Genomic DNA, 10,459 nt, shown 5'->3' on the forward strand with positions numbered 1-10,459 from the left:
AACAATGAAAGTCACCATACATTCAAGAAATTTAAGACAAAATAACACCAAATGCAGAGAGAGAGAGAGAGAGAGAGAGAGAGAGAGAGAGAGAGAGAGAGAGAGAGAGAGAGAATAAGAAATGCCTACATAAAGATATTAAAAAAGAAAACACAATCATTATATATAACTTGAATACAAAATTACAGGTTAAACAATAGCGAGAAATATACACATTATCGTGTACTTGTATGCAGAGAGAGAGAGAGAGAGAGAGAGAGAGAGAGAGAGAGAGAGAGAGAGAGAGAGAGAGAGAGAGAGAGAGAGAGAGAGAGAGAGAGAGAGAGAGAGAGAGAGAAAGGGCAGATAGCTTTACACACACACGCACACACACAAGACAAAACAAAAAGGTTCGAAAATGTAAACTTCCAATCTACACCACTACCACCACCACCACCATTAACGCCTCCAGCACCCCAAGGAAACTTGTTAAAACCGTAGTAGGCAACAAGACTGGAGGAAGCAAGTCAGAAGCAGTGAAAACCAGTGATCGGTAACGCCCCGAGTAACACGCCCCGCCTCTGACGGTGAACTTCCTTCCTCACCATCAGAGCACCTACGTAGACTTCCTGCAGGACAGTCCGTAGTGCTGGGAAGGTGAGAATATAAGGTACAATACATTCTTAACCCCTTCAGTACTGGGACGCATTTCTACCTTGCTTTTTGGGTGTGATTAGACGATTTTATTTGCATTAGGAAGGATCTATGGAGGTCAGAAGATTAATGGCCACAGTCTTCATTAATTTAATCCCCGACATAAGTTTCTGAAGCTGTATTAAATGCCAAAATAGTAAGCAGAATGAATATGAAAACGCGTCATGATACGAGAGAGGTTAACATGAAACTCAGCAATAGGGACGAGAAGCGAAATGATGATGATAACGATGATGATAACGATGGTGATAACGATGGTGATGACTATGGTGATGATTATGGTGAGAGCTCTTGAAGACTTGTTCTGCGATGTTGTTTTAGGTCAGGACGTGTTAGCCTGAACTTTGACAACCTACTGTGTCCGATCGTGTGTGTGTGTGTGTGTGTGTGTGTGTGTGTGTGTGTGTGATTTTACCTGCAGAATTTCACACTGTTCTTTTTCGTTTAGTGTGTTACAAATAAATGTCCTTTTATTCGCCTTTCTACGTATGTATGTATGTATGTATGTGTAAAAGAATGACGTCATAATATAGGCACGTGATGCATGAGTACACAAATAGATGCATCCGTATGAAGGGCCTAGCCGTGTATGAGTATGTGTCCAATACCATTATGATATGAATCCTCTTACAAGAAATGCACAATCTGAAAACCACCAAATTACTCACTTGTTAAGAAGTTAGTGAAAATTTGACTATAAAAGGAATATTCTGGCAGTGACGGCGGCGACGATGGGACAGAGAGAGAGAGAGAGAGAGAGAGAGAGAGAGAGAGAGAGAGAGAGAGAGAGAGAGAGAGTGGGTGGTGACTGGGAGAAGAACAGGGTAAAGAGCGAAGACGAGGGAGGAAGAAGGGCATACACGGCGAGGAGAGACGAGAGAAGGTGAAGAGGGGACGGAAGAGGAGGGAGGTGTGGGGGAGGGAGGAGGTAGTGGCCTGTGACGACCCAAAGAGTGGGGTAGTGGGTGTGTTTGTCTTGAGGGTAGTTCACTGACCTCATAGCCTTTCAAACACACACACACACACACACACACACACACACACACACACACACACTTCTCTGGACAACCTTGGGCATATGTTCACTAGTGGTTATCATTAAGTGTTTAAAGTGAAAAGAGTTGTCTCTAACCAAGCTTTAGTCATGCGATAAGCAAAGTTCATGGCAGTGTGCGAGATTAGGAAATACGTTATTGATATTTGCCATTACAACATATTCTCACTCTTAATTAACCTCTTCAGTATATAGTGGGATGCATTTTTACCTCGAGTTTTGGGTATGATTAGACGATTTTATTGATATTAGAAGTTTGTAGATTAATGGCCCGAGTTTTCACTATTTCAAACCACCCCACGTAAGTTTCTGAAGCTGTATAATATCACCAGATAGTAAGTAGAATGAATATGAACACGCGTCATGGTACTGAAGAGGTTAAGAAGACCTACATATATACACGAGTAGATAAAAAAAAAAATATCGATAAACTGTGGCAATAAAAGTGAAATTTGTGCAATAACATATCACCTATAATTAAAAGAATGTACACGAGTAGAAAAAAATACAATAAATCAGATGATCGATAAACTGTGGATATAAAAAAAAGTTAAATTTGTGCAATGACGAGGATAATGTAGGGGAAAAATATTAAAGGAGAAAGTGGATCTTAAAAGAAAACACCCGTGACCTTTGCTTCATTCCAGTTACTCCCAGCACCTGTCCCTCCGTCACCTTCCCGACCACATACAAAATTAACCCAAACGAACATGCAAGAGACAATTCTGGTACTTCCAAGACTAACATTAACCAAAGTAATGGATAAATGTGTAGAGAAACTGAACAACGAGGAAGAATGAGAGAACATAAAGGAACACACACACACACACACACACACACACACACACACACACACACACACACACGATCATTTGTTTTGGCTTTAAATCTTCACTTGGGGATGTGGATTAGTTCAGCTGGTGTGTATTAAGTAACTTGAAAACAGAAAGTGAGTGTCTGGAAGTGAGTGTGAAGGAGTGTGAGCTGTTCAAGGGGGTTCCCACAGGTGAGAGGGCAGGCAGGTAGCAGCAGGAGCCTTGGCAACACACACACACACACACACACACACACGCCCGGTAGCTCAGTGGTTAGAGCGCTGGCTTCACAAGCCAGAGGACCGGGGTTCGATTCCCCGACCGGGTGGAGATATTTGGGTGTGTCTCCTTTGACGTGTAGCCCCTGTTCACCTAGCAGTGAGTAGGTACAAGATGTAAATCGAGGAGTTGTGACCTTGTTGTCCCGGTGTGTGGAGTGTGCCTGGTCTCAGGCCTATCCGAAGATCGGAAATAATGAGCTCTGAGCTCGTTCCGTAGGGTAACGTCTAGTTGTCTCGTCAGATACTGCAGCAGATCAAACTGAAACAAACACACACACACACACACACACACACACACACACACACACACACTCAATCCACATAATTTCGTCGCAATAAAAGGACGGAGAGGAGGAAAGTGAGGATAAAAGATACAACAGAATCAGCGCTGGACGAGTAGACAGTAGTTAGCTTGAGTCACCGTATGGGCAAAAACGATGAATAAACACACCTTGGGACTCGAAGCATGAACGCAGTGAGTGCTCCGCCCTTCAGAGCCTCCGGCCGGTGGTGGCAACACATCCCGGGAAAACCCACTGGGAAGAGGGAGCTGGAGATGGACAAGGGAGGGGAGACGAGGGGGGAGCGTGGCGACAGGTAAGGGGCAGCGTGGGGAAGGGCGAGTGGTGAGTGGTCTAGGCCCCAGCACAAATATAAGCCGCCGTGTGTCCCCACCGCCCGCAGTTCCTCTCTCAGCAGCAGTCTGGAAGGTGGGCGGGTGTTCTCATTGGACGCACCAGTCTTTGTTCTGGCAGAGTTGTTACAGTTGTCTCATTGGTGGTGGTTTTCTAAGGGATTACAACATTACTGTGCTGTTGGGTGGGTTGTATAGCGAAGCTTCTGCATAAATGGGAGCTATCATTTTTTCTTTAATGGGAGTGTCTGTGTGTGTGTGTGTGTGTGTGTGTGTGTGTACCCACCCTTATACTTCTCAGCTGCTTTTCAATTCTCGGCACGGAGGAGCAAGCAATAACAGACAGGACTATTTTTTCTTCATTTCCTAGATGTAATTTCGTACGTGCGAGACTCTTTCCTTGCGAGACTGTCTTTCCTTCCTTCTTGAGTTAATGGGTGAGTAAGTGTGAATCTGCAGAATACCTTGTAGTCAGGCAGGTGAATAAGAATCTTGTAATGCCGCCAAGCCACTCCAATGTCTTGCTTAATACGTATGTTCGCCGACAGATGAGAACCCGTGGGCTGCTACTGACGGTGCTGGTGGTGGCCGGGGGGGCTTGGGCACAGTATTCGGGACAGCAGCAGCAGGTACGTCTGACAGCAGGTGGAGAGGAAGCTGCACGTGTTTGAAATTATAGTGGTGGTGTTGCAGACATGTATGAAACAGTGTGGCTAGTAATAGTCTCCGTAACATCACTGTGGAGGCCTACCTAGTCATTGTCCCCATAACATTAGTGTGATGTCTGGCAAGTAATCTCCGTCTGGAATTTTATAATCAACTCTTTCTTCTCTTTCCAGGAGCTGTTCACTTGTGCTCAGGTATGTAGCTCTACGTGTCTTGTCTTTCTAACTATACTCGAATTAGTTTTAAGCGAAAAAGTCTTGTAGGCTTATCTAGAAGCAAGTTTTGTTTAATGAAGTTTGATAAAAATCGTAATTCTGCTATAATAAAGACAATGCATTTAGTTTTCTCATGTTGTACTAAAATCAACTTTATATAGAAAGTCTTGTAGCTTTGTCCAAGAGGAAGTTCATATGTAATACAGTTTGGTAAAATCGTAGTCGTTATAATGAATACAATGCAATTATTTTATTATCCAGAATGAGCAGTGCGTGTACTGGGCCAACTGTTACGAGGGTTCCCTCAACACTGGCGGCATCGGCCTGATCGACCCTCGTACACCCCTCCCCATCCCCAGCAACGTGAGTGCCCTGAGCAGCATCCCCCCTCTCCTCTCCCCTGCCTGTTCGCCCACAATACTCGCCTCATTTTATCTACTTCGTTTGTAATATATACGTTATTCACTTCCCGTCATGCAATTATCAACGTGAAAGACGACCAGTTCAACGTAATCTCCTACTTCCTCTTATCATTAACCTCGCTCTTCCTCCTTCATAATGCCTCCTTCCTTCTCTCCCTCTGATCACACTCTCCCTTCTTTGTAATGCTACCTTCCTTCCTTCCCTCAGATCACTCTTCCTCTTTCATAACGCTTCCTTCCTTCCTTCTCTCAAATCACACACTCAGTACATAATGCCACCTTCCTTCTTCCTTCAGATCACAAAACGCCACTTTTCTTCCCCACAGATCACCGACGCCCGCCCGTGTGAGGGTGTAGGGAGGCTGTGCTGCACTAACCCTAACTACGAGCCCCAGGTCCAGTGTCCTCTCCATTTCCTGTGCGTGCAGACGGCGCAGTGCATCAATGGTGAAATAAACACCTCGGGCATTGGCCTTATCAACCAACGCATCGGAGGTTCGGTGGTAAGTCTGACTTTCTTATTGTATTACTTTTATATTCAAACCTATACTTACTGTATCAATCAGATATTCTTATTAACTGTATGATTTTTATATTCTTACAAGTAACGCAAGCATAGCATTTTTAAAGTAAAAAAATTATCAAGTATTTGTCACGGTAATTCTTGATAACCTGATGTCATGAGTGTGACTAAAGATTCTCCTCCGACAGTGTGGTAACCCTGAGTACCCAAATGTGGACGCAGTGTGTTGCAAGCGACCTGAGCCTCTGCCTCTGGTCACCTGCCCCGCTCCTGAGCAGACCTGCCGTCTCTCCTATGAGTGTGACGTGAGCACCGGCACTTACGATGCCAGTGTGGTAAGTATCGGCCGCGTGTAGTGGCACCTCCACCACCAGCCACAGCTGCTTGGCTGGCTGCGTGGCGGTGCCGGTGATGGTTATCGGTGTGCTGTACCTTCATCCCGTCACCAGAGTTAAAATCTAAATCAAGGAATGCAAGCGGTAGATTACTGGATACATTTAATACATTTAGTACTTGTCAGTCTGGCTGGTGCTGATCAAACTAGTGGTCATGGTGATGACTAGTGACTCTGCCACACAGAGCTGCTACGTGGACGCGGCGTCCGGTCTGGACGGCGTGTGCTGCACCCCTCCAGTGCAGGCGCAGTGCCCTCGCGGCCGTGTGTGCGTGACTCGGCAGCTGTGCAATGAGCAAGGCAACGTGATTACTGATGGTACAGGATTCTTGGATATCAGGATCCTTGACGTGAGTGTTTATTTATAATTATTACATTTTGATTTTGCCGATGGCTTAATTAGGCGTGACAAGTACACGTGGTAGACTATGTTGTGTGCCTGTGAATGGCAATGATTTCTAACCCTTAACCTAAATATCGTTGTGCCGGCAGAGGTGTGACCTGGGTGGTGGCGCGACGGGAGTGTGCTGCAACGAGCCCCCGCCTCCGGAACCACCGGTCGAGCAGTGTTCCCAGCCCAATACGGTTTGCACACCCACTGGGTCCTGCGCATCGGACTCCCTCTCGGCACCCAACGGTTACACAGAGGTGAGCCATGACATGTCTGTGTTGGTTTGCGTCCAGTCCATGTTGTATTATCTCTTGTATTTTTCTCCCACACGGAAACATCAGAACAAGTGATGTGATGGTGTGGTGCTTACTTGACAGACTTGTTACCGCACTGAGGGAAGCGGTGCCGTGGGTGAATGCTGTCTGCAGGCGCCTCTTCTCACTTGTCCCGCCGACCACACCTGTAATTTGATCCACCAGTGCGCGGAGACCGCTACTATCCTCGCTGATAAGCCGGTAAGAGCCAGTCCTTAGGAATTGATGTACTGTACCATGCGTATTAGCTTCATGGTTCGTCGCTGACATTTACATACTGATCAATTCTTAATTCCGAAACGAATCCTCTAAATTTGTTGCGAGACTACCAGACAAATGTTCCATCACCTTGTAGATAATTTGAAATGCTAAAAAGTACATATTTCAAAGAAATTTTCCTTAATCAAAGTCTCGTTTCTTGCAGAGCTGTCAGCTGAATCCCGAACTGGTGGGTGTGTGCTGCACCAGAAAGTCCGAGCCCCAAATTATCGTAAACGTGTGCCCCAGTGACTCTGTGTGCTTGCCGGAAGTTCTGTGCCAGGGCAGTAGCATCCAGACCACTGAAGTGCGCACCCACTGTCGCCTCAGTGGTACTGGATATTCCGACCCCGGAGTCTGCTGCGCTAACATCATCACGGAACCCGGAGTTCCCAGCCTGGAGTGTGGCGTGGGAAGTCCCGAAATAGACACCCGCATCCAAAACACTAACCTTGCTCACAAACAGGCACGGTTTGCAGAGTTCCCGTGGATGGCTATCGTGTTCTTCAGGAACCAAACCTACAAATGCGGAGCTTCGGTGATTGACGACCGTTGGATTCTCACTGCAGCGCACTGCGTCGCTGGTTACACCCCTTACGAGCTGAGGGTGCGCCTTGGAGAGTACCAGGTGGACGTGTTCGACACTTTGTACCCTTACGAAGATTACGATCTGGCCAGGATCGAAATACATCCTGACTTCAATTCGGATAACTTGCACAATGATGTGGCTGTGCTGGAGCTGACCACACCAATCACCTACCGGTACCATATCAATAGAGTCTGTCTCCCTCCTCCAGACAGAGTACACCCGTATGGCACAGAGTGCATTGCCACTGGATGGGGCAAGGATGCCTTCGATGGCGGAAAATTCCAGGTCATTATGAAAAAAGTTGCCCTCCCGGTGGTTCCCTCTGACAAATGCCAAGAACTGCTGAGAGAAACGAGACTAGGGAAATTCTTCATACTGGACCCGTCTTTCGTGTGCGCTGGAGGCGAGGCCGGCCAGGACGCGTGTACTGGAGACGGCGGCGGTCCCCTCATGTGCAGGAATCCCACCACTGGCCAGTACGAGCTGTACGGCATGACGGCGTGGGGCATTGGGTGCGGCATTCAGGGCAATCCTGGTGTGTACGTGAACGTACCTTACTTCATTAACTGGGTGTATGGCATCATGCAGGCCACGCCCGAGCAGCAACAGCAGCACAACGCAGGACCTTATACCAAATGAGCTCTGCATGGCGCCACGGAAAACTCAGATTTTAACTAGTACTTAACTTTTATACAAGGCAGTACCCAAAATGCATTCTGTGATATGTTGTTTGTAATACTTGCGTCAGTGAGAAATATTTAGAAACAATCCTGGGCAGAAACTGATTGCTGACTGATTGTTTAGTCACTGATTTATGTAGAATCTTTTAATGAAACGTTCAGGAAATAAAAATCGCCTGTTACTTCATACACAAGATTTAATTTCGATCCTAATTCGAATATAAGTATACGTAGTTGAACTGAGATTGCATAATTGCGCAACTAAATGTAAGTTTAATATGTACTGTCATTATATGCCAAGCTGGTCATACAGGCCTAGCACACTGCCGCGCACCTCTCGGTGTTCATTGCTTGCTCAACGTACTTAAATCGTGTCTTCACCTGTCTTCCCAGATAAGTCAGTTTCCAACTGCTAGGTTTCATACCATTATACAGCAAAGCCTGGTAGAATATGCCTTCACTGAACAGTCTGTTGAGTAATGCTAGTGGTTTTATCCACATGGCAACGTGGAAGGTTAGGTTTGACGGCTCCTGGTCATCTATATAGATAGATAAGTAAATAAATTCATAGAGAGATAAGGAAATAAATCTGCATGACGAATGTATGTATTGCTCTACTTATCAACAATTCACTCTGGTATATTGTCAAAAAATACTCGTATATCAAGAATAGAGGCGATAAAATAGAAAATGAAAAATATCATAGTCTACTTTTCAAATACTCGTTTTTTTCTTTTACCACGAGAGCTGCAAACACTCGCTGTAAAACCATTTACAATTCAATATTTATTGCTTTGACATATAATCATAGCTGGACGCGATAACAAAGAAAAAAAATACATAAATAATCATTAACAAATAAATCAATGTGAAATTTCTCTAAGTACAGTATCTCATTAATAGATTTAGTAATAGATGGTTTTATACTATGGACACTGACATCACAGACATACCTACGGCTACGAGTCAAACGGATTACAGCGGCAGTGATGGTGGTGGTGGTGGCAGTTGTGGAGGCGAAGGTGTGTTCAGCATTATCACACACCCACACATAGCCATACTCAACAACATACTCTACCCCAAACTCTACGAAACATACTTAAACATCACCAAATACATTTATAATATGCCTGGACACACACACACACACACACACACACACACACACACACACACACACACACACACACACACACACACAGCCTCTTAACTATAATAGACCTGTGTCTTTAACAAGTGTGGTCGGTAAGATTTGTGAAATATTGGATACGGTTCTTGGAGGATCATAAGTTATTATCGGATCATCAATTTGGCTTTAGGAAAGGGAGGTCATGTGTAACGAATCTATTGAGCTTTTATTTGAGAGTGGTTGACAAAATACAAGAGAGAGAGAGGGATGGATGGACTGTGTATATTTGGATTTGAAGAAAGCTATGGAAATTAGAGATTTATGGAGGACTGAAGGGAAAATTGTTAAAATGGATGGAAAACTATTTGAGATGGAGGGAGATGAGAACGGTAATAAGGGATGCAAAGTCGGACTGGTTGGTGGTGGAGAGTGGAGTCCCACAAGGTTCAGTGCTGGCACCAATACTTTTCCTTGTCTATATTAATGATATGCCAGAGGGAGTAAACAGTTATATTAATTTGTTTGCGGATGATGCGAAATTGTGTAGGTGTGTGAAGAGTGAAGAAGATTGTGAAATTTTACAGATAGGATTTGGGAGTGGAGCAAGAGGTGGGAGATGGAATTTAATCTGAGCAAAAGTCATGTAATGGAGATGGGGAAGAGTGGAAGACGGCCAAGAGGGTTATATAAGATGGGTGAAGGAGTAGTGTTGAAAAAGGTGGAAAAGGAAAAGGATTTGGGAGTGATAATACAAGACCATGGGCAGTTTGGGGCTCATATTGACAAGATGTTTGGAGAAATATATAATTTGATTAGAAATATTGGATTAGCCTTTCATTATATGGATAAACATATGATGAAGAAATTAATTAGTACTCTGATTAGACCAAGATTGGAATATGCTGGGGTGGTTTGGTCCCCTTATAAAAAGAAGCATATAAGGAAGTTGGAGAGATTGCAGAGAATGGCAACAAAAATGGTTCCGGAGTTGGCAGAAATGACCTATGAGGAGAGATTAAAAGAAATGAATTTGCTTACCTTAGAACAAAGAAGAGAAAGAGGAGATTCTTTATAATGCATTTTGGTGGTTGGGTGTATATTCGGTGTGTTTTAAGTGTATTTGCTGGTGTTACAGGGTATCTTGGGTGTTACAAGTGGTTTTTGATGCATCTTGCGTGTTTTCAGTGCGTGTTAGATGTTTCTTGGTATATTTTACGTATCATTGGTGTGGTTTTGGAGATTTGTTTGAGTATTTAGGTGTGTTTTGAGTGTGTTTGCGGACATTTTGAAGGATTGTACGATATTTGGAATGTGTTTTGGATTGATTTATAGTGTTTTCAGTGTCTCTGGGGTGTATTTGTGTGATATTTGGGTGTATATCGTGGTGGTTTTGGTGTATAT

The 10,459-nt window shown here is 44.5% G+C and overlaps 1 protein-coding gene across 1 annotated transcript; it reads left to right on the plus strand.

The window, feature by feature from the left end:
- Positions 1 to 3,335: 3,335 nt before the first annotated feature.
- LOC123510435 (suppressor of tumorigenicity 14 protein homolog) lies at positions 3,336 to 8,116 on the plus strand. Its single transcript, XM_045265623.1, has 10 exons — positions 3,336 to 3,553; positions 4,026 to 4,106; positions 4,317 to 4,337; positions 4,620 to 4,721; positions 5,107 to 5,283; positions 5,492 to 5,638; positions 5,883 to 6,047; positions 6,190 to 6,345; positions 6,466 to 6,603; positions 6,827 to 8,116. Exons 2-10 carry the CDS (start codon positions 4,026 to 4,028, stop codon positions 7,886 to 7,888), a joined length of 2,049 nt encoding a protein of 682 aa, XP_045121558.1. The 5' UTR covers positions 3,336 to 3,553; the 3' UTR covers positions 7,889 to 8,116.
- The last annotated feature ends 2,343 nt before the right edge of the window (positions 8,117 to 10,459 follow it).

The sequence above is a fragment of the Portunus trituberculatus genome, chromosome 29, assembly GCF_017591435.1.
Source record: "Portunus trituberculatus isolate SZX2019 chromosome 29, ASM1759143v1, whole genome shotgun sequence".
NCBI classification, from domain to species: domain Eukaryota; kingdom Metazoa; phylum Arthropoda; class Malacostraca; order Decapoda; family Portunidae; genus Portunus; species Portunus trituberculatus.